Source organism: Diadema setosum, chromosome 14 (assembly GCF_964275005.1).
Source record: "Diadema setosum chromosome 14, eeDiaSeto1, whole genome shotgun sequence".
NCBI lineage: Eukaryota > Metazoa > Echinodermata > Echinoidea > Diadematoida > Diadematidae > Diadema > Diadema setosum.
In genome coordinates, this window is record NC_092698.1 from 28543676 (window position 1) to 28568346 (window position 24671).

At 36.7% G+C, this 24671-nt stretch overlaps 1 protein-coding gene across 1 annotated transcript; it reads left to right on the forward strand.

The window, feature by feature from the left end:
• The first annotated feature begins 5100 nt into the window (after positions 1–5100).
• On the forward strand, positions 5101–23130 carry LOC140237749 (protein ERGIC-53-like). Its single transcript, XM_072317679.1, has 13 exons — positions 5101–5266; positions 7409–7465; positions 11248–11345; positions 12424–12693; positions 13152–13275; positions 14523–14578; positions 14880–14974; positions 18581–18638; positions 19107–19177; positions 19951–20148; positions 20933–21098; positions 21767–21882; positions 22595–23130. Exons 1-13 carry the CDS (start codon positions 5101–5103, stop codon positions 22629–22631), a joined length of 1512 nt encoding a protein of 503 aa, XP_072173780.1. The 3' UTR covers positions 22632–23130.
• Positions 23131–24671: the final 1541 nt, after the last annotated feature.

A 24671-nucleotide genomic window follows, 5' to 3' on the forward strand; every position in this document is an offset into this window, starting at 1 on the left:
TTAACGCAAGCAAGAAGAGTGATTGATGGGTGATGTCAACCTTCTGTGCTGTGCAGCAATTCATAGTCTGATGTAACTCTTGCATGCAAATATGTTGTGTGATGTATTCACTCATACAAAAGTGAATGAAAAGCAAAGATTTATGGTGAGTTATCTTCCATTTTACCAAAACTTATGAAGCTTCACAGGCCCGGTATATAGTTACGGTATTGAATGTCATGTTTTGAAAGAACTGGACAATTTTTTGTTGTTATTCGTTGGACATTTAAACATCCATGTGTTTTAATTGGATAGATGATCAAAATTTAAGCTTGAAATTATATTTAAAAAGAATACACAAGACCATACAGTTGAAAGTGCTGACACAAATATGGCTATGTAAGGTAGGATGTTATAATCATTCTTTCACTTACGAAAATGATATGTGACCCGCTACAACAAAAAGGTCCTAAAGTCGCGCAAGGTCGAAGCTGTGAAAATCGAGTTTGAAGTCAGAGCATTAAAATTGGTCAAAACTTACGATTTTCTGATTTTGATATATTATTGGAGTCTAACATGTCTTCTATCATCTGTCGAAATTTTGAAGCAAAATGATCAAAGGAAAGATTAAAAAATTGTGTTTTTCTGAGCCATGTTTTTTGGCGTTTCAACAAAGCAGAAACTGGTTCAAAAATTTGGATTGAGCGCCACAGATAGGTTCCGCCCCTAACAACGACCAAAGTGATCTCATTGGTCAGTTTGCTGCTTGCTGCTAACCGAAGCGTGAAGCTCGCACACTGCCCAGTCGACTGGTGCGTGCGGGCGGGGTGCGCTATGATCAGCCGCTTCTCACATCCTGGTCACTGATTGGTTGGTGAGGAGACCGCCGACGCTGATGTGCTTGAATGAACTCTTCGGGGGTTGCTAGGGCTTACCTTCTAATGTCTAGAGGTGAAAACTGACTTGCGTGTCCCTTGATCGCGATTGCGTCGAAAGGAAGACTTTTAGGGTGCTTTTCTCGAAACAGTGATTTTCCAGACGTCTCGACATGCTCTCTTTTAAACGTCGATATCTCCGCAGCCGATTATTTTTATAAAATGTGTTATATATCAATTTAAAGCAGAAAGATTAGGGGATTATATCATGCAATTTTCAAATAATCGACCTCGCCCGACTGTAGGATCATTTTGTTGTAGCGGGTCACATATGCCTAGACATGTCAGTTTTACGTGTCTGAACCTGTCGTGCGATATGATATCTCCTCAGAGATAACCATAAAAGAGAAGTGAAGATCTGCAATTTTTTTGTTCTTTCGATGGCATACCAGAACAAGGCCAAGCTGCAAAGATTTTGTGCCCATAATTTCTTGATTCACCTTGCTGCAATGTACTACATTTTCATCAGAATTGGATGTAATTGGATATATTTTTATATTCAAGGAATTCCTTTCCATTATGAAATATATAGCCAGTAAAAGAAAAAAACAGCATCGGAGTAATGCTGGTTGAGAGTAAAATTTTCATGCATGCCCCACTTGAAAATTTCCATGCCAGTAGCAGTAAGGTCACATGACCCAACATGACTGGCGTACAGACCCCATTTTAAGTCATTTTGATGTGGCATGCATTCAAATTGTCTGTTTTTATGGTGCAACATGATTTGTGTAAAGATTATCTGTTTCTTGAATCCAGCAATTGTGTTAAGAGCATATTACTCACTGGCGTTAATGCCTTTAAATATTTTTATTTATTTATCTACTTTTTTTTAATCTCGTGTTGGATTCTTGAAAAAAATAACAAGCAAGATATTGTTACTTCTTGTCTAAAACATGTGGCTATATGGAGCTGTGGGACAGAGTAAATGGATGAGCTAGAATGAGATTCCTTTTACATTTTGCGGTTTGATTGACATATCTTTGTAAACTGAGAAACATTCTCTGTAATCTGTGTAGGGGAAACCAGTGAAATGGATTTCTGTTTCCACTACCTGTATTTCTTCTTTGTTATGAAATTTCATGAAAGTTAATACACTGTACTCAGTTCCTGTGAAATTAATTTTTGTGTGTTTCTTTTTTAAACAGAATCCAATGGTGCTAATCAATATTGTATGCAGTCCTAAATGTTATTTGGATATTGCTCTTTTCAAGGGTCATCTGAAGAAATCTTTTTCTTTTTTTTTTGCCATTTGCAGCCAGTTACTGGTTATGAAAAAAAAAATGACTGCTTAGCAGGCAGGCAGGTGAGATTACATGGAAAAAGGAAATACTGTAAAACACAATATTTTAACAGCATGAAATTTTTGCGAACTAGAGTCAACAGCCTTTTTCACAGCATGAAATTTTCGTGAGTTGCCTCTAACATTCAATGCATATAGTTTAAACAAGAACTTTCGCATGGATGTTAATTTCGTGAATCTTGGCTCTCGCGAAATTAAAATGCACGCAAACATTCCTTGTTTTACAGTACATGTGAAATCTGAGCAATATGATGCTTCATAAGTCGGGTAGTATTCAATTTCAAATCCAGTCTCTGTAATAGCTAGTTTGAGCATCTACACTTTTCAAAGGTTTCAAAGCTTGAATTGTATTGGTGCCATCATTCACAATTCCGGTTTTTACTGTGTATTAATACATTATATTTGCACATGATTGTTGCAAGTATCCACTACCAAAGACACAACAACTCCGTTCAGTTAAAGAGAAAATTTCCCAAATACACATGTGGATTGAGTGAATGCAGCAGTATCAATAGAATACTTCAGTGAAGTTTGAGTCTTCTCATCCAGTGATGGCTGTACTGAAACTTTAAAAATTCATATCTTTTGAATGGATTGTCCAAATGTCCTCAAACTTCCTTGATATGTTCTATAAATATTGCTGCAAGAGAGTGCATTTATTTGATCCAGATGCATATTTTGGGAAACTTTCCCTTTAAGTAGCCTGAAAGCCTAAATGAATTATGCCCCGTTACTCCTCATAGTACAGCAGTCAGTAAGCCTTTTAATTTGAGCTGTGACATTCCTGTTGTGTCTATGCACTGTATTTTCTTTTTCCTTGACATTTTGTTATTGTATAATGATGATGCATGCCATAATATGTTTGTTACATTTGGAGATAATATTGTAAATCGTTTATGGATATCATGGAATATATGAGAGATGATGATCATTGTTATATGAATAAAGATATTTGAAGTATAACCCAACTGCTTTTGTAGATGGTCCATCTGCATATGATATTTACAGAGATGCCAGTTGTTTTATCTTTTGCAATTTTTTTTTTTTTTTTGGTTTTTTTCCCCACATGTCTGCAATTTTCACGGAAATGACTGTTTTACCCAATACTAGACATGACTATTGCAGGAAAGGTACAAATATGTGCACTTTTTTCACCAAAAATATGCTTTTTCAGCTCTCAGAAACCTGCAATGCTGTTTTGTAAGGTTGGCATCCCTGTATTTAGAGAACAAAGGGGAATAGCATTGACTCATTCTGTCAAGTTCATGCTCCTCTGGTTCTGAAGTAATGATATACTAATGTGATAGTGATGGAGATTGAGAGAAAGGGACAAGATTGAAAATGAATAAAATTGAGAGCTAGAGAGAGAGAGAGAGAAGAGCAAACTTGTATGCAGACTTCATTAGTCGTTTAAAAAGAAAACCTATGTCATTCGTCTTTTCTGTGATATTTTGTGAAATACACAAATTTTCATTTTTAGGTTTCTTGTAAGGATCAGATATAAAGATTAATACCTTTCCGTCATTACAGATGGCATAGGGGCAACTGAAATCAGAACACAAACTAGTAATGAGTCAGACAGTGGGAGAAAAACTCCATTCTTTCTCTCTTGTTGCTGTGATTATCAGCTTGTAAGAAGTGCGGTCTTACAAAAGTGTGGAATGTACACGGCACTGCTAGTAATAATTTGTGTCCTTATACTTCTATGCAAATCTATGCATATGAAATGTGTCTATGCATATGTTACACATACTTATGCTGACCAGTAATGCAAACTGATTTGTTCTTCTTTCACCAAGTAAAAAAAGAAAAGAAGAAAAAAGAAGAAGACACAAACACACACACATATGTGTATACATTCAAAGAATGGAGTTTCCTCCTACAGCCTAATTCTGCACTGGTTTGCTCTCATATTAAAAATCCACTTCACAGTCTGTGTTTTTTTCATTCAGATTTTCATTCCCTTTATTATTATCATGATATCACATAAATATATATATATATATATATTTTTTTTTTTTTTTTTTTTTGACGAATTCATGCCTCTCAGGATCACAGCAGATTACTGTACACAAAAATAAAACAAAACAGTACAAACGTACAACATTAGCTCGTGATGGTTAATTTTGTCTTTGGCACCGCATCCCTATTTATGGACATGAGCGAAGGTATAATTCATTAATTGACAATTCAGTAACATTTGATATGACACTGAAAAAGAATGCTGCAAAATCTCTTTTTTTTCATGTCATCATGGTCTTCTGTTTGATCGTGTGCTTGTGTTTGTTTTGCTTTAAAAAATGAAACATTTTGTCTAAGAAAAAAGGGACACACCTCTGTTACGACAGACGATGAAGCAGAGAGAGAGAGAAAAAAAAAAGTGGTAGCAGCGCGTCATTGATGCCTTGCCAGGTGTAACAGTACATAGTATGTACACAAGCAGACATACTGTATGTGCAGGTGGATGAAAACTTGCAAGTGGTCAGAGTACAACAGTACAATACTCGTAATGGGTCGTGACAGCTTGAGTCACTTACACGAGGAGTCCCGTCTTGATATGAATTATTCATGACAGATTCTGTAGCAGCCAATGAAAGAAAGCCAAGTTGGCAAACTGAGTTCCTTCCTCCCACGGTAGTCCCCTAGAAATATCGAAATATCTGCTTATTAAAACGTCAGATAAAGTAACCAAGGCCCTACTTTACAGGGAGGTAATATTTGAGGCCTGAATTTGACGAATATTTTTCTCTGAAAATGTACAGCCAGACAACAAAACCATCAGCAGCTGTTTACGTATGTAAATAAGGTCAATTAATTAGCATAAAGGAGACCTGCAAAATGCATGTGTTTTCTCGGCCGTAACCCCTCAAGCAAACTTCCTACAATATGGCGAGGTACGAAGTGATCTCCTTCAGCATTTTCTTGCTAGCGCTGGCAATATCATGCGGTTATGGACAGTCCCCGTTCAGAAAATTCGAATATAAGTACAGTTTCAAAGGACCTCATCTGATTCAGAAAGACGAAACAGTCCCGTTCTGGCAGTATGGAGGCAGTAAGTATCGATTGTAATTGTATTTGTCTCCGATTCATCTGACTGCTGAGATTTGTTACTTGTATCGAGTGCTCGGGTGACACCAGCGCAGCCGGAATCGGCCTAGCGTGCGTGCGCGTGGCAGCTGGCTAGACTAGAGCTCGGCCGCTTCGGCCAGCCAGCGGGGTGAACGATGTTTCGCTGCGAGCCTCCATCGTAATTCGTATCATGATTTATGTCCAAGATAAGGAGAGAAATCCAGCTTTTGATTGTTGGTGTGCCAACTGCAAAATAAAATGATAGAGCTTTATAGAGCCCTATTTAGGCCTAGTGATTTTTTTTTTCTCCTCCGGATTACTATTCTCACTACTTGTCGCAGTTCCCTCTAGCAATGAAATTCGAAAAATATTGGGGGATTTAAGAAAGGTAGCTAACGCAGGGAACCAACATCTGCAGTAGAGTCTATAATTTATAAAATTACCAAAATGGCATTAAACCGAAACAGCATGTAACGTTAGAAGTAAACGTTCCGAGATCGCAAGAATATGATGTTTCTGTTTCCTTTACTGCTTTTATAGTCTTTATCTCTCAGACAGCTTCTATTGTCATCCCTGCCTGCAGTTATGTAGTGTAGGTATAGGGTTGGACCTACTACTAATCGACCGCCTAATGTTTATTTGCTTGATAAGAATATTTAACACTGAAATTCACGTAAAAAACTTGACCTATGTGATTGAGAAAATCCAGCTCTATCAAATGCCGTTGTTCCCTTTTCGATTCGAAGTTTCAGTGCAAAAATATCGCCGACGAACTTGCGTGGCCTCGTTTCAGCTCCTCGCGGTAAATCGCGTTTTTAGGATCGACCGCTGTTTTTGCATTGACAATGCACGTAAACCGAGTTGTATTGAACACCGTGTTGTACGAAGCTTTTTAGAAGCCTTTTAGAAACTTCCATAGACATTACATTGTGCTGTCATTACGATTCGGTGAAAATATTCATTCGAAATTTTGTCCTCGATTAAAACCATTAATGAACAATGAATTATCGCGTTTTCCCACACCATCCTAATCTACATTCAAAGCCAATCCATTCTTATGTGCTTTGCGCGCAGAAAAGTGCGTACTAAGTGTTCAGTGCGCGAATTATACGCGGTCGGTTTCAATAAGGGTGGTCGATATGTAGTAGGGCTACTATACTAGTATAAGTCTGGATAGAGTCAGAGAGTATTTCACACATTATGGTCTGTATTTAATAGTAAAAGATAGAATTTAAGAAACAGCTTGCAACATTAAACTGAGGTATTTGGAAATTCGAGTATCGAGCTACCAGGCAACAATCCAATCATACAACAACCTTCACCATTCCATATGTTAGAAACTGTAAACATTTATATTTTGCTCAAGGTGCTGCTGTCATGTGTTAAACCATGGCATTGCACTGGTGAAGTACTGGACTCATCCCAATTTACTATAAAACTTAGAAGTGGACATTTTTGCACATTTCACACGTCAGAAAGCACGCCAGATTTGTTGCTTGTTATTTGTTACACTGATTTCATGTTTTTATACCACAAAATTAAAAACATGCAAAAGACCTGGCTTGACAAATTACTTGTTGAAAAAGCTTGAAAATTACTTGTTGGAAAATTTCCACATTTACAGTACATACAAGAAGAACTGCTACCTATAAAAGTTTGATGACATCAAGAAGTAGACCCAGAACTACAAATAATATCAGGTTGTTTATTAAGTAGGACTAGGAGAAAGAAGTGTGAGTCCCTTGTAATAAGCCAGAGTACAACTCTTATCAGCAAAAGAAAAAAAGAAAGAAAGAAAGGAAGAAAAAGTGAATAAATGGAGTTTTGAAAAAAAAAAAAAGGGTTGACTGAAGTTTCACTTGCATATCATGTGTATGAAAGATGCAAACATGGTGTGTGTCATAGTACTGGTAATCATTTAGCACTTTGCAAATTGTAGAGATCAGTTTTGTCAATTTTCATTTACAGAATGAAGGGGATATAATACTAGCTATGTTATAACTTTACATGTAGAGAGATACATTTGTAAGTGTATACAGACAGTAGTCAATGTATATCACGTATTGCTGTAACCTTTATCATATACAGTACACATACTTATCATTTCCTTGATTTTCTCTTTTAGGTGCTTTGGCCAGTGACGATAAAGTGAGGGTTACACCATCAATGAGAAGCAGAAAAGGTATACAATCATTTTTATATGAATCAATTACAGTTTCTTTATTATGCTTTTTTTTTTGCACTTTTAATGTATTTTTATGCTTAAATAATCTATTTCTCCTTTTAGTAATATGTCAAGGCGTCCAGTCGACAGTAACTTTTATTGTACTTGCAATTGGTTTCACATATCTATTGGATATGAGTCTCTTTGTCCTTACTATCTATAGTGAGTTAAAAAATCTGCAGTGTAGATAGTATACATTCAGAGATTATGCCTTATGGAAAATATGACCATGGCAAGCTAAAACTCAAACATGAACAGTGTACAACATTCATGTGGCACGAAAAAAAAAATCAAGAGGGAACATGGAGGGAACTGCAAGATATGAAAAGAGCTCATTGCTGGAAGGCCATCAAAGGAATTTGTGACACTGCAACATGTGGTATGGGAGATGGACTCTGCACCATGAGTGATGAGAAAGGGATCATGGTGGCCCATATGGCATCTCTCTCACAGTTGGACTCTTCTTATCAATCGAGATGGGTAGCTGATTATTTGATAACTTTTAGTGACCTACACATTGTGGGATATACAAAACCAATTCATTATATTATACTAGAGAATAATTGATAATCTGCTTTTAGTAGTCTACTTGATAGTCTACTTTTCTTCCATGGGAGACTGATTTTGTTGGGGAGAAAATTATTTCAAATCTTCGTGATTTGATAGGGGTCGCAACAAATGCACCTGCTCATATTTCAAGACTTGTTTAAGCAGTCAAGAAGGCACAGTTCCCCCTGGAAGTATTCTGTATCATCTGTGTACAGTGGTATTATTGCATGTGTACCTTGTGTGAACTAACCATTTTTTTTTTATGCCTCCGCCACGAAGTGGTGCCGGAGGCATTATATTTTCGGGTTGTCCGTCCGTCCGTACGTACGTCCGTACGTCCGTACGTACGTCCGTACGTCCGTCCGCTTTCGTTTACGCGATAACTTGAGTAATATTTACTGGAATTTTACCAAACTTGGTCCAAGTATGAAGTATGATGGGGCAATTATTTGATTAGATTTTGGGTAAAATCAGCTAAAGGTCAAAGGTCAAAGGTCAAGGTCAAATCATGAAATTGTATCCGTTTACGCGATAACTCAAGACTGCATCAAGCAAATTTCACCAAACTTTGTTGGAGGATGATGTATGGTAAAACAATTACTTGATTAGTTTTTCAGTGAAATCGGACAGAGGTCAAAGGTCAAAGATCAAGGTCAAATCCTAAAATTTATCTTTTTACGTGATAACTCAAAACTGGATGAAGCAGCTTTCACCAAACTTGGTCCAAGGATGATGTATGATGGGACAATTAGTTGAGTAGATTTTAGTGACATTGGCAAGAGGTCAAAGGTCAAAAGGTCAAGGTCAAATGCTACAAATGTTGCAATTTCCCCCATATCTATGCAATGCCCCAAAGTTATTTTCTTGAAACTTGGTGTGGACATGTACTACTGCGTAAAGATTCTCCAGAGAGAGTTTCATGTCATAAGGTCAAAGGTCAAAAGGTCAAAGGTGAGGTGAAAATGTTGCAATATCACTTTTCTCGCAAATGGTTCAATGTATCTTCGTGGAACTTGGTAAATATGCATGTACTGACTGGCAGGGATTATCTAGGGAATTTAGGGGTCATGGGTCAATAGTCAGGGGTCAAAGGTCAAGGTCAACTCCTCAACATTTTATTATGTCCCTCATATACTAGTATATGCAATGCTTGCATTATTAGTTTCAAAACTTAATACATGCATTACCTAATGGAGATTCTCCGGGAAATTTCCAGCCAGAAGGTCAAAGGTCAGAGGTTTAGGGTCAAAGGCCAGGTTTCAATTCCCCCCCCCCAAAAAAAAAAAAAAAAAAAAAAAAAATATATATATATATATATATATATATATATATTTTGTACCATTATTACACTCTTTCTTCATACCTTGGAAATTACTCAATGCATAAACTAATAAAAAGGTCCATCAGAATTCAAGTAAAAATTCTCAATTCCCCAAATATGTGTACCTGCACTCTTAAAAAAAATTATAGCAAACCCAGATCAAGACATTTCTGACAGACCTGTCATTCAATATTTTGCCAGTTATGTGAAACTGTCATGGATTACACATTGTGAAGACATTGTACTATACGCCTATTGGGAGAATCATGCATTATGGCGGAGGCATCAGTCGCCATAGCGACATTTCTAGTTTTTTTTTTTTTTTTTAGATAAAGGCATTATTTACCATTTGCAGATGAAACAAAAACCCAGTTTAAGTGCTGAAAAATAGTTTTAAAATGTGAGTTAGGGATAGAAACAACCAATGTAGAAATTGAATAAGTATGATTAATGTTAAGTATTGTGAAATATACAAAATGTGAACATGAGTTAATGGTTTCTGGAATAAAACTGTCAACAGTTATGGTTAATTGAGAAAAAGAATGAAATCTACCTATATTTTAGGCTTTAATGCAAAATTTTATTTGGTAGGATGTTTTGTGATACAACTAACCAACACATATGCATCAAATGTGATAACTCGAACATTTTTTAAATCACTGCTCCCAATGGTAAACAGTACCTTTAAGCCTTCAATTTTGAAGGTTTATTGAAGTTAAATCTTTCTCCTTAGGAAAAAAACACCTTGTCACAGGCCATTCAAATCATGAGTTTTGTCTCCACACAGATTCTACTGTGCAGGTGTAGAAGTGAATTAATAGTTAACTAAACTTTAGTGAGGTGTGATGAAACAAACACAGAATTACTTGTGCAAACAAATTTACATATCTCTGTGTTTTTATGCATTTTATTGAAAGGTGGCTTACTTTTTATACTTACTCAGGGACAATGTGAAAGGAAGAGTACACATTCTCCCATTTTTAGGGACCATAGATGTTGGGCTGATGTTTTTGTTAATACTATATTCAATTTAAGTAATGTACAGTATCTTTCAAGTTTATAAATCTCAATTTTCGTTGTTTTTTGTAGAACTTGACATCAGAAATCCATCAAAATTGCAATTTACCAATGGCAGGCAGGTAGATTTATATCATTAGGCTTAAGACAAAGATCTGTAACAGGAGAAACAAACAAACTGTGCCCCTTAATTAAATGTATTAATAGATTGCACAAGCATACCTCTAGAGCTTTTCTATTCCATTCGCAGTCATGTTAGGCATTATTTGTCGCTGTGGCGCCTTTTGTTGTGTGCTGTTTGCACAAAGTCTCAAGTTCTGTCATATGATATGTGAAGTGTGTCGAGTGGATCCACAGTAGTTATATTATGATGGAAGTGCAAATATGAAGTGCATGTACTCATTCCCATGGAAATTTCAGACTTCTGTTGTGTGTAAGGGGAGAATTATTGATTCAACTCCTGTAAGTGAACTAGCTACTCACCTGTTCACGATTAAGGAGTGCTTAATCAATCAACGGCGTGAAATTCAACATGCCGGTACCCTGTTTCATCAACATACAAGGACACCTAAACCTTGCTTTGTTTGAACAGACCATGATAGAGATCTGCTGACCTCGGGCTGATGCGGTTACCTTGCAATTTATTAAATCACTTTTGTATTCCAATTTATAGAAAAAAAAAAAAGGTTTCGTACTGTCCCTCATTTCTCTCTCTACTCTTTCTACCCTAACACAGAAGAGGAATAGATTCATAGTTGCAAATCTTTGCTTGTATTGTGGCACATGTGTACATGCGTTGTTTGCACCGCTTGATATTGTCAACCCAAGAGATATGTTCTTCATTCTTCCAAAGGATTCATCTGGTCTAAGCGGCAGACAGATTTTGACTGGTGGGAAATAGAGGTCATTTTCAAGGTCACTGGCAGAGGTCGTGTCGGAGCAGATGGCCTTGTGAGTAATACGGATTAAGAAATGTTTACCTGAGCAGACTTCACCGTTCAATATCCATTTTTTCTTTTTGCAATTTACAAATGGGTAATGTAGTGGATATGATTAGATGGCATGTTTATGCTTAATGTTGTATTTCAAATACAGTGCACTCCCGTTATAACGAAATGCTCGGGACCTGCAGTTTTCTTTCGTTATAACGAAATTTCGTTATAACCGAACAAATACAATATATAACGAAAACAAGGAAACCGCGTACGTATATCATATTCTGTTTGCTGAATACTCATCATACACTCGAAAGCTATGTGAAATGTGATGGGATAACTGTATTACAATAATAAACGCAAGTTCCCCTCAGAAACTGTGCGTGACATAAGGAGCAAACACACACAGTGATGTGAAACGTTCACCAATGCAGAGATGCTATAAATGCTTGTTTCGCTCCGTATTTTCGACAGCAATTTGCATTTCGTTATAACGGAGCACATTTCTTGTGTTTTTCTTTGTCTGTGGCGCTCGGAAAAGACTTCGTTATAACGGAAATTTCGCTATAACCGTGTTCGTTATAAGCGAATTTTGTACCATAGACTTTAATGGTGATAATTTTGGGACCAGAAGATTTACTTCGTTATAACGAAATTTCGTTATAACCGTGTTCGTTGTAACGGGAGTGCACTGTAATTGTGCTGAGGATATGGAGCTTTTAGGCTTTTAGGATATGGAATGCTTCATTTTGTGCCTGTTGTGTGGCACAATGCCTATGATGAGGTGTGATAGACATCGAGGGAAACTTATTGATTCTCATTAACACTCTGTGATGAGTAATGCTTGTGTTTCCTCCCTCGCTGTTGGAAGTGTATTCTTATTGTTAGGAGACTTGGTATGCAGGGAGTCCTTTGAATTCACAGCCAAAGCTGACTGCATGTTTTTAAGGATCTTGAGTCAAAGATTCTAGAATCAACTGTCTCAAAAGTGCTATCAACATCATGTATGAAAAGGCTGCCAATGGTGGTGACAATGTTAGTCTGTGTACAGCTGGTCCCTGTCCTCACTACTCTATACTTGTCTTCTACCCCAGGCCATATGGTTCACCCAGGAGCAAGGGGTCGAGGGCCCAGTGTACGGCAGCTCTGACAAGTGGATCGGCATGGGTCTCTTCTTTGACTCATTCGACAACGACAACCAGCGCAACAACCCGTACATCCTGGTCATCACCAATGATGGCACAAAGCAATATGAGCACCACAACGACGGCCTGATGCAGCAGATGGGAGGGTGCATGAGGGACTTCCGAAACAAACCCTTCCCAGTCCGCGCCAAGGTGGAATACTACAAGAACATACTCACTGTGAGTAGGGTCATCTTAAGTGTCTCAGTTTCTCCTTGGGTCATCGGTTTAGTTGCATTGTTGAATAGGAATAAGCAATTGAGCATACATGTTGATGCCTGTAAAACTTGTATGGCTAATGATGTAACTGATATTTTAACTTGTATGGCAAGAGAGTGTGCGCATGTGTCTGAGTGTACACGAAATGTATACTTACAGGCCATTTGTCTGAAAGGGATGTATGTATGTGTTTGTTTGGATTTCTGTTGTAAAGTTTTAGAGGTAGGAGGCCAGGTATTAGTGTGCCTCATGTGATGTAGTCTTCATTATAGAGAGATGGAGAAAGTAAAGACTAGATGGATTATACAGTTTGGAGCAAATAAATTACTTTCTTTGGTCAATAATCTTATGCAGGATAGATTTGTCTGCATTCCCTGTTTGTCTTTTTACTGATTTTCTTATTTCCATTAAAATTTCAGGTATACTTTCACAATGGAATGACTGGCAGTGACCATGATTATGAGCTGTGTATGAGATCAGAGAATGTGTATCTACCAAGCAGAGGATACTTTGGCATCTCCGCTGCAACGGGAGGACTTGCAGGTGAGATGAATTTTTAGGCAACCTTTTTGATGACCTTTTGCTGAATGAAGTGCAATACTCACAGAAATATATAATACATGTTTAATCAAAGGAATTGTGGCTCACAAGAACAAGTGTGGAAGGTTCCCATAGCATACTGTAAGTTCAATAAAAGATGCACTCAAAAAGATACAGAATTTTGGAAAAATAAAAGTAAGGTGAATAACCCTTGCAAATGACAGTTGCTGATTTAGCATTTCCTTGATTAAATGTACCACAATGTATGATATACTTGATGACAGTGATTTTGAAAGTTTAAGAACTTGAAGTGTTTCTCTTAAATCATACTCGAAACTCCAAAAATAGTACCCTCAAGAGAACTAGATAGTGGCCTTTTATAGCTGTAAATGGCATCTGTGAATTTCTACACTTTGTTCAATCCTCGCACATACAACACACATTTTTGTTGTGATGGTATTGAATTCATGAGTTAACCAATATTCTCAAATTCAAAACTTTTAATAAATGCAAACAGAGGGAAACTGACCAGAAATATATATGATATCGATGACTTATATGCTGATGGAATCCCATTTTCTGTGTTCATTTTTTCATTCAAAATAACAACTTGTGAAAACATGACCTAACATGACACAAATACTTTGCATTTAATCTATAAATAAGAAATTGCAAACTTTTGTCATGAAAAAGAGTGATAATTCTTTTTCATTCTGTCATTGTGATTCTCACTTGCAAATTCAGCCACGTGGGAAATTGTCTTATAGAACATGTGGTGCATGCAGTATGTATATGAGCTTTCAATCATAGCACTTCTACAGCCCTGTTACACTTAGTTGAACTTCCTCTGTGAAAAGTTTTCATATATGGCATAGTTAAGTTATCATCTTTAGATACTCCTCGTATAAATTTTTAGTAAAATATCTCTCAAGAGATAAAATAAATCCAGGCAAAATGATAGAACACATTTGCTACATATTTACTATCTGCTAAAAACCTGCTGTGTACAGCATGCATGCATGTTGCTCTAACCTTTCTTTTAGAATGCGCCGGTCATTTGTGTGTATGTGTGTGTATGTTTTGCTTTCTTGCCATAAACTTTCTCAAATGTGTATAAAGATTGCTTGTGATGTGTCAATTGATAGAATGAAACTTGTAGAAACAATGTGGTCTGAAGGAAAAAATATTGCCAGAACATGTGATAATATTGCAATTTATATCATCTTTTGTGTTGTTTTCTTGATCTCCAGATGACCATGATGTCATGAAATTCCTAACTCACAGTCTACAGACTCCAGAATCTCGGGTATGAATGGAAATTATGCTTTCAGAAAGAATTGGCATTGACAATAATACACATATATATATATACCAGCCATTATCTTCATTTCTTATATGAGCCAAGTGTCAGTTGTAGTTTTAATATTTAAGCGATCTTATGTTTTGAGACAACAGAATTGAATATCCAATGTTAAAACTTGACTAGTTCATGAGTGATTTGGATTTTATTCCATTGCATAGTTACATGCAGTCTCACTCTGTTGCCATGGTTGCTTAGCTTATTTCAAACGGTAAATAATTTGTGTACCCACTGTCTCCCATTTTAGACTGATCAAGATGGATTCATCACAGATGAAGAGGCCAAGAAATTCAAAGATGAGTTTGATGAGTTCCAAGGAAAGCTCCAAAAGCAGAGAGAAGAGTAAGTACACTGCAGTCAGTTTCTCTCAAAGTGGTTGAATTTAGGGAACCTGTAGGCAGCTGTTTTTGATGAACAAATTGTCAGCTGTGTAGACTGTATCTGTGGAGACTGTATAAATGAAAATTGATCAGGCTACTGTTTGCTGTATGACAGTTCAAGAATTCTTCCTATTTATTAGGTGATCCGAGTATCCTCTCGGATCACCTTCTGTATCTGTACTGATTCTTTGTTTTTCTTCTTCTTTCTCCGCAAAAGTTGTGTATGGATTAGCTCAGAAAGTCCTCTTCCTATCAATGTCAAAATCATACCATATATGTATCATGTCCCAAAGACGGCAATCGAACTAAAATCAAAGTGATCAGTCGACCGTGACGTCACTATGACGTCATTATATGAAAACACATTCTCAATCATATGTCATTAATGGAATGGAATTTTTCGATGAAATTTACGTCACATATATTTCAAATTATGCGCATTCTACTCATATTTTCAGAATTCATATTTTCCCTTAAAACGTGCGCGTACGCGCGCGTTGAAATATTTGCATGCTCAAATCGAGCTCAAATTTTTTTTGCACACGTTTCAGATCATTTGGAGCATTTTTTGAAAAATTGGAAAAATTGGACGGACGCGTACGCGCGCGCCCATATACGCACGCACAGCTCATATGCAATAGAAATTTTCCGTTTTTTTACTTTGATCGGATACCTGAAAAGTCAAGGAATATTTTTACCAAGTTTCAAGTCAATCCGACTCAATATGACGTCACACGGGCCCGTCAAAGTTGAAATTCCGCGCGCGCGTCAATGGCGATATACAGTGCAACAATGCCAAAAAAACTGCCAATTTTAAATCCGATTTTACTCGTCAGGATGGACGGTGACCCCCCATTTTCTTTACATATTCTGAAAGCTGATGAGTTGTACATGTCATTTCATGGGTTGGCAATGCTGGAAAAATGATTAAAATATATGAAATTTCTTAATAAAGTTAAAAAAGTAAATTTTCAAAATGACGTCATCAAATTTCAAGTTCATTCAAGCATATCTCACTTATTCTTTAGTTGATTTTCGTCCAAATTTCAATATGTTGTAGCTTATTAAATGGTCTTTCAGATATATAATAACAACAATTTGATTGGATGACGGCATCACCTCGTAACAAGGGATTAAAAGTAACATTGTTAAATTTGACCAGTTTACGTGTTATCTCTATGGGAGTGCAGTTTTTCTGGAAATGAAAACTGACATGACTATCTTTATCGAGCACTAGCTCACTTATGCTTCGGTGAATTTCTCCCATATTTTAGTATGTTGTAGCTGAGACTTTGGGCTATCGTTAGTGTGCCCTTCGTTTTTTCATACGGAGTCGGCATCATGCTCAAAAACCTGGTTGAAATTAAAGCTTATCTTCCATGTATTTTCATATTCCTTTCTTTCTGCAACTTTCTTTGCAATAACTCAAGAAAAACAAGCTCTATCAGCCCAATATTTTGCACATGTTTAGTTTATGTCACGTGCATTATTTTATAAAATAACAACTACTTGATCGGGCACCTTCTTGGGTATGTAAATTAGGGTCAAAGGTCAAAAATGTTTCATCCTGTATCTTGGTGAATACATGTCTTATCTTTCCCATATTTTGCATACGTAAAGACCATGTTACAAGAATCATTTCACAAAATAACCACTTTTTGCTCAGACGCCATCTTGTCTGTGCAAAGTAGGGTCAAAGGTCATATGTACTTCTTTCTTTATCTTCATTATGACGTGTTATCTCTATGGGAGGGAATTTTTCTAGATGTGAAAATTGACGTGATTGTCTTTATCTACGACTAGCTCACTTACCCTTCGGTGAATTTCTTCCAGATTTTAGTATGTTGTAGCCAATTTAATACTCTTTAAGTTCTATTTATCAAAAATTTAATCGGATGATGTCTTCACCTCGTGAAAATGGATATAATGTAACCTTGTCAAATTTAACCAGTTTACGTGTTATCTCTATGGGAGGGAATTTTTCTGGAAATGAAAATTGACATGACGGTCTTTATCGAGCACTAGCTCACTTACTCTTCGGTGAATTTCTCCCAGATTTTAGTATGTTGTAGCTGAGACTTTGAGCTGTCGTCAAGGTTCGCTCTATTTTTTCATACGACGCCGAGATCACGTCAAAAAACTTGGTTGAAATCAAACTTATCTTCGATGTATTGAGATATTTCTTTCTTTCTGCAACTTTCTCTGCAATAACTCAAGAAAAACACCCCCTATCATCCCCATATTTTGCACATGTTTAGTTCATGTCACGTACATTATTTCATAAAATAACAACTACTTGATCAGACGTCATCTTGGGTATGTAAATTAGGGTCAAAAGTCATAAATGTATCATCTTGTATCTTGGTGAATACATGTCTTATCTTTTCCATATTTTGCACACGTAAAGACCATGTTCCAAGGATCATTTCACAAAATAACCACTTTTTGCTCAGATGCCATCTTGGCTGTGCAAAGTGGGGTCAAAGGTCATATGTACTTCTTTCTTGTCAAATTTAACCAGTTTACGTGTTATCTCTATGGGGAATTTCTGGAAATGAAAATTGACATGACGGTCTTTATCGAGTACTAGCTCACTTACTCTTCGGTGAATGACTCCCAGATTTTAATATGTTGTAGCTGAGACTTTGGGCTATCGCCAGTGTCCTCTCTATTTTTCATACGAGGCCGAGATCACGTCCAAAAACTTGGTTGAAATCAAAGCTTATCTTCGATGTATTGAGATATTTCTTTCTTTCTGCAACTTTCTTTACAATAACTCAAGAAAAACAGGCCTTATCACCCCCATATTTTGCACATGTTTAGTTCATGTCACGTACATTATTTCATAAAATAACAACTACTTGCTCAGACGTCATCTTTGGTATGTAAATTAGGGTCAAAGGTCATAAATGTATCATCCTGTATCTTGGTGAATACATGTCCTATCTTTCCCATATTTTGCACACGTAAAGACCATGTTACAAGGATCATTTCACAAAATAACCACTTTTTGCTCAGATGCCATCTTTGGTGTGCAAATTGGGGTCAAAGGTCAAATATACTTCATTCTGTATCTTCGTTAGTGTATACGGAATTGTGTACCATAGATGGCAGGTCTGACTCCCTTTTCTAAATGAGAATCCAAACATCACACGGCCAATGTCCACTAAACACAGATGAAACCAGTATGGTCATGCCTATTGGGATCAGGAGACTCAAATCGTTGATTTACGAACAGATCGGATCACCTAATTTGTCAGTGTTGACAAATTCCAAGTCTAGTTTGAATTGATAATGTAAGTGAGATTTGAGTCAGTAAGGAAATGTTTTATCTATTTGAAAAGAATGAAAGTATGTATTTACAAAGTAATCTAAAATATTATGCATATGTATGAATTTGACATGAGTAAATATGACAATTGCATTTCTTTTTCTGTATTTGATTTGGTAGATGATCATCATGTGCTAGTCTTATGAATCAGAAGTCTGATTAGGATTGCCATGTTGCAGTCTGTGTTGACACTACTGCATGTGTACTCATTGTTCTACATTTTTTATTCCCACACAGTTTCCGACAGCAACACCCAGACAAAGTGAGGGACGAATATGAAGATACAGATTCATTCGTGAGTTGGCTTTCCATTCTGTTGCTTAAAGGCATTATTTAACATCTGCAAATGAAACAAAAACCCTGCTTTAGTGCTGCAAAATAGTTCTAAAATGTGAGTTAGGGATAGAAACAACCAATGTAAAAAGTGTTAATCAGTATAATCAATGTTAAGTATTGAAAAATATGCAAAATGTGAACAATAGTTATAATAAAATTGTTCCCAGAATAAACCATCTACAGTTATTGTTTATTGAGAAAAATAGTGAAATCTTACATTTTAGGCTTTATTGCAAAATTTTTAAAGAGAAAATGAACTGTATTGCTCTTTAACAACTTTGTTATGTCAAGAATTTATTGCTTCTGAAATTACCAGGATACCTCCCATGTTTGGAAAGGTTTTATGTGTGAGAAAAAATATGTCATGTCATTGGGGGTATTTTTAGAATGGTATCTAATCTTGTTTTGCCTGTTTTCCCCTTTGCAGTTTGAAGATGATTTTACAAGAGAATTGAAGCTCATACTCAACGCACAGAATTCTCTCATGACTCAAGTCAAGTGAGTATCTGAACCCATTGTCTCCTTCACTTGTTGATGAAACGTGGGGAAAAATGAGTGGAAACAAATGTGTTGTGGCTACAGTAGATTGTAAATATCAACTTTTGAAATGGTTCTGCCTATTTTGTTTCAAAAGTTTGACTAATTCAATATATCCCTGCAGATGCAAACATGTATTTTGTAGATGGTTGATAAATGTAAGCTGAAAGGGCCATACAAATAACAAGAAAGGTACATTGAAGAAGGAAAAAAGAAAGAAAAAAAAATTGTAGTATTGTCTTGGCCTAAGCATAAATCATGTTTGGATTGTGTAAGCATACCCCATTCCACGAGTAGTTTGCTGTACAAGATTTTTAACTAATTCCGTTGTCCTTATGAATTTATCAATCGTAATCTGTAACAAATGACGAGAATAGTGTCGGCCACTCTCTTTCTTGTGTTAAGAGCAAAGTTACAAGAGCTATCACTGACTATATGATGTGCACATACAAAGCAAGCCAACTTCTGACATGGAAGGCATCCAAGCAACAGTAACAAAATGAATGTGTGGAGTTTGAAATGCTTTTTCTAAGAGAAAATACAGGCTGTACCTAGAGTTAAGATATTACAAATGAAAGGAAGTATGCATTAAGTTCAATGACTTCTCTCTTAACTTTCATATCTGTAACTTTTTGTGGTAACAGATATGTTTGCTGAAGACATTCATAATGGCAATGCTGTCATGCAGAGGTAAAATATGACATTAATGCCATCCATTGATTGACCCCCTGTAGAATGCTGGGCAATAAGTTAGACGAAATAGTGGGAAGGCAGGAGAGAACGCTGTCTCTCATCTCGTCTGGTCAGCCTCACGGTGGTGGCAGTGCACCCCAGCAGGTCACCGGAAGCGCAGCTCCTGTGATGCAGAGACACGAGGTAGACTCCATACTCAACACACAGAGGGAGCTCCAACAGAGTGTCAGAGATATCAGGTAGGATATCCGTACCATCAGTTTGAATGATGTCGGCATCTTTTGTACATTAGCTAAAAAAAAAAGAGGAAAGAGCGTGAACCATTGCACTGAGGAATATTTGTGAGAGAGATGTGTATCTCCAATGCATCCAAGAGAGAGACAACCTCATCATATGAGAATTAAGATGAGACATTTTTGTAGAAAGTAGATGTCTTGTAGAAGTCAATTCCATGTCTGTGCAGGACTTAGATGAGTTGATACTCCTTATAAGTTTTGATTGTTTTGTTTTTGTTTTTGGTAGTAACAAACATGAGTCTAGTCTTCTCTCCAGTTCTGAAAGATTTGACTTGGTTAAAGTAGGCTGATTCTGTGTACTAAAGTGGCAGTGAATAGCCCCAAGTAATCAATAGATGACACATTGAAGTGAAAAAAAGTTTGATGTGTAAATATGAAGAACATAAAACAAAAAAGAGATGGAAGGTTATTGAGGGCAAATCTAAGAAAAGTGGAGTAAAGGAAGTGATGACATGTGTGTTAAACCAGGTTTATCTTATTTGCATTTCCAAACATGTCACTGCTTGCTCCAGTTGAGCTGCCTTAGGCATTCTTTTTTTTTTTCTGTAAACTTATCATGTTTCTCCACCCCAGGAAAAGAAAAACATTAACCCAAATTCTCATCCCCTTCCCCCTCACATGTGGAAAGTAGGAATGGTGATCTAACCTGGTGAACACTGAAGTTTGAGGACTAGAGGTTATTTATTTATTTATTTTTTGTCACTCTATTGGTGTCTCTGTTCCTCAGGAGTGTAGTTGGGGATGTCCAGACCAAGGCGGGCCTTATATACAACAGGCAGCCAACCCAAGGTGGCACTCAGATGAATCAGGGCAACCCCCTGGTCAACCATGAGATGCAGGACAAAATCAACTCCATACAGGACCAAGTCCTCCAGCTTGTTCGCCGACCGGAGGTGAGTGGTTGAGTGGTGGAGGTGACCGGAGGTGACCTTCATGAGGTCTGGCAGACAAACTGACACTTAACCCATTCTATATGGGAACCTGTTAGTCTGTGTATGAAGTGTGTGGGGATTTCAGTATTCAGTTTGGAACCGGTTAATAGTATTTCTGTCTCAGTCTACCTTGTCTCTGTTTAGCTTTCTGTGAAAAAAAGTTTGGTTGCCATTTTCTGGTTAAATGAGTTCAGATATTTCATTGGCATTGGAAAGAAGTGTTTAAGAAATGTTTAGAGGAGTTCTAACATACTCTATGACAAGTATTGCATTGATCTATAATCATCCATTCAAGGGAAAATGGTCATACTGCTCTTTATATGGTGATGCCAAATTAACCCGTTTAAGACAGACTGATTTTGCTACAACACGCATTTCCCATAGACACCTGCCTGAGTAAACTCGGGACTTGTCCTCAACAGGTTAAAGGAATGATTTTCTCTCCTCTCGGTGTCCTATCCTCTTCTCTTTTATTTTTATTTTTTTTTCTGCCCATCACTTCCTCTTCGCTAACCCTTGGCTCTCTCTCCCTCTCTCCCTCCTACCCTCATCTCTTTCTCTACATTACTTTTTTTATTTCATCCATGTCCTCTCTTCTAACCTTGTGTCTTCTTCTCTCATTCCATCAGGTGAAGCAACAGGGGTGCCCCCCGATGCCAGAAATGCCTTCATGTCTCACGCCAACATTATTCTTCTTCTTTGTCCTGTGCCAGTTTCTAGTAATATTCTTGTACATGGCATATAGGTGAGTTGCTTATATATGTCATGTGACTCGTATTCTCTTGTTTTTGTTTTCATCTACTAGATATTCTTTGGACACGTAATTAGAGTTTTGGTGTAGGATAGATATAAATGAATAAGTGAAATAGATGGATTTCAAAATGACTTCTCAGAGACATTATACTGATACGTATAGTCACACACACACAAAAAACAAAACAAAACAACAATCATTTTTATGTTGTTATGTTCCCATGTCCCTCTTGACCCAGGAGTATAAATGGGTACCTGGTAACGCTAAGGTAATAATAATGGCAGGGCCCTCTGGTAGAGAGCAGTGGCAACACTGAAGAGGCTGCCCCAGATGCAAAATACATTATAATTATTATTGTTGTTGTTGTTATTATTATTATTATTATTATTATTATTATTATTATTATTATTATTATTATTATTATTATTATTATTATTATTATTATTATTATTATCATTATTATTATTATCATCATCATCATCATCATCATCATCATCTTTATTATTATTATTATTATTATTATTGTTGTTGTTGTTGTTGTTGTTGTTGTTGTTATTATTATCATTATTATTATTATTATTATTATTGTTTAAGCAGTACATGTATGTCCTTAATTGATAATCTATATCTATGTATGTAAAAAAAATATCATAAGTAACCCACTGTTCTTGTGTTTTTGTTTCCTCCCATTTTCTCTTTGCAGGAGTAAACAAGAAGCAGCAGCAAAGAAATTCTATTAGGATTTATGTTTGTATTGTTATTCTAAGACTTTAATGTATGATAATTTTATGGGAATACAGGCACTTGACCAACTTAAAAAAACTGAACGTATAAGGCAATCCAAAATGTCTTTGTGACTAGCCCAAAGATTGTGTCGGAAGTTCACTCTTGTTTAGATGATAGTTTGTTTCTGCATAGATTTACAGTATACTTTTGTCCTGTTATCGTTTTCCTTAATCAAGGCTTCTGGTGTATTTATTCAGGATTTCTTGAACAAGTGTAGCTAGAGAGAGATGTGAGTATGGAGGGCAAGTGTTTATTACAAGGCATAAAAGTGGCATGAAAATAGGTGCTATGTAAACATGTGCAAACACACCATACATTTATATTAAGTGTGAAGTGTAACAGGTAATGACAACAGATTGTAGTCTACCTGTGTTGAAGGTGTAGACCCTGTAGTCTGCTGCTACATAGAATATTTTGAGGAGGATACAATCACATGTCTTTTGCAGAGCTCTGCACTCCTCACATGATCCTCACAGCTGTTGCCAGTTTCTGTGCTGAGCATTTAATATTGCAGAGCATTTAGTCGTTTTTGCTCACACATTCTTGCTGAATGGAACGCATCATGCCACATCAGAAAAATGAAAACAAAATGCAGGTATCTCAGGTCACAGGGTGTTACAAACAATATTACTTTTATAACCCAACTGAGTACATGGGCAAAGGCCCCATACTTTAAAGAGGCCAGGGCCCACGTACAGATATTTTACTTGCCTGACAATCAGTTTTAGTAGCCCTGGACAAGTGGCCCAGAGGGCTAATAACACCCGAGGGCTTCACTAAGAGCTAAAATCAATCCTACTTTCCATTCAACTGATCTTAGGGACAATTTTAAGATCAGTCAGTCCTCAGAAGTAAAGAACTGTTTCACTAAGCCATTTTGGAACAATATATTGTGCCTAGTATACCACATTCTAGAATACAACTGTACATCTTGTATGTCTCTGTATCTAAATCTGTCCCAACTTAAAGCTCACAGTTTGGCTCGATATACATGTAGTTCCCATGTTAGTGAAACAGCGCCCTCATCAGGATCGGCACAAACTAGTTCAGTGGTGGCTGTGGTCTTGATAAATCAAGCATTATGTAGTCATAACATTTGCAGACCCACACCAAGAGGTGGGGCTTTTGTAATGATTTTTTTCTGTATAGAAATAAATGAGTGAAAAAACAACAACAACTTTGTGACCTCAGTTATGCCAGTATGTGGATCCTAGAGTTGTAGTGAAATATAATTTTATATGCCTATTGGTTTATGCTGCAGCCCACTACAAAGTGTTGTGGTATAGGCCTAGTAACCTGAAAATGTTGTCATTGCTTCAGGCAGAGAAACATAGAATGTAATGAAAGGGCAGAGATAAATGTTTCTGGGATTCTACAACTTAAGTTTTCTTGGATAGCTTGCTTTCACGTTGATGTTCTAAAATGTGTGCTAGAATTGAATTGCAATATTTTGTTCCTTATGATTTCCATTATACAAGCATTACTTGGTTCAGAGTAGTCTTCCATGAGGTCTAATGTGCCCCCGTCCCCCACCCTGGCAAAGTGTACAACTCTCAGATAAGTGACATTAGAAATGGTAGAATTCTCTTTATGAAATGAAAAACAACCCCACAGCAAGACATAGACATGAGACAATAATTGTATCTTAATGAGCCATCATATAGTAAGAAAAACATTTGCTATATTGTGAGTGTAATATCTTCGTATCAGTTATGAACCTTTTATTTTTGGTTGATGGTAAAATACCCTGGGTGCTCAGAAAAAGAAATAAAAGTGTATGAGAGATTGAGTGTCTAGTTCTTTACTTAAACTGCAGTCAGATAGTCTGAGCATGAATTTGACATGTGATTTCAATACCTAGTCATGTGTTCCTACAAAATACTACTGAAATTGAGAGGGCTTGCGAAATGAAGGAGCACAATTTGATATGAATGCAAAGGGAATCTTATTTGTGTCTGTATGACAAGAATGCTTAATTCATGTTAGCACACTGC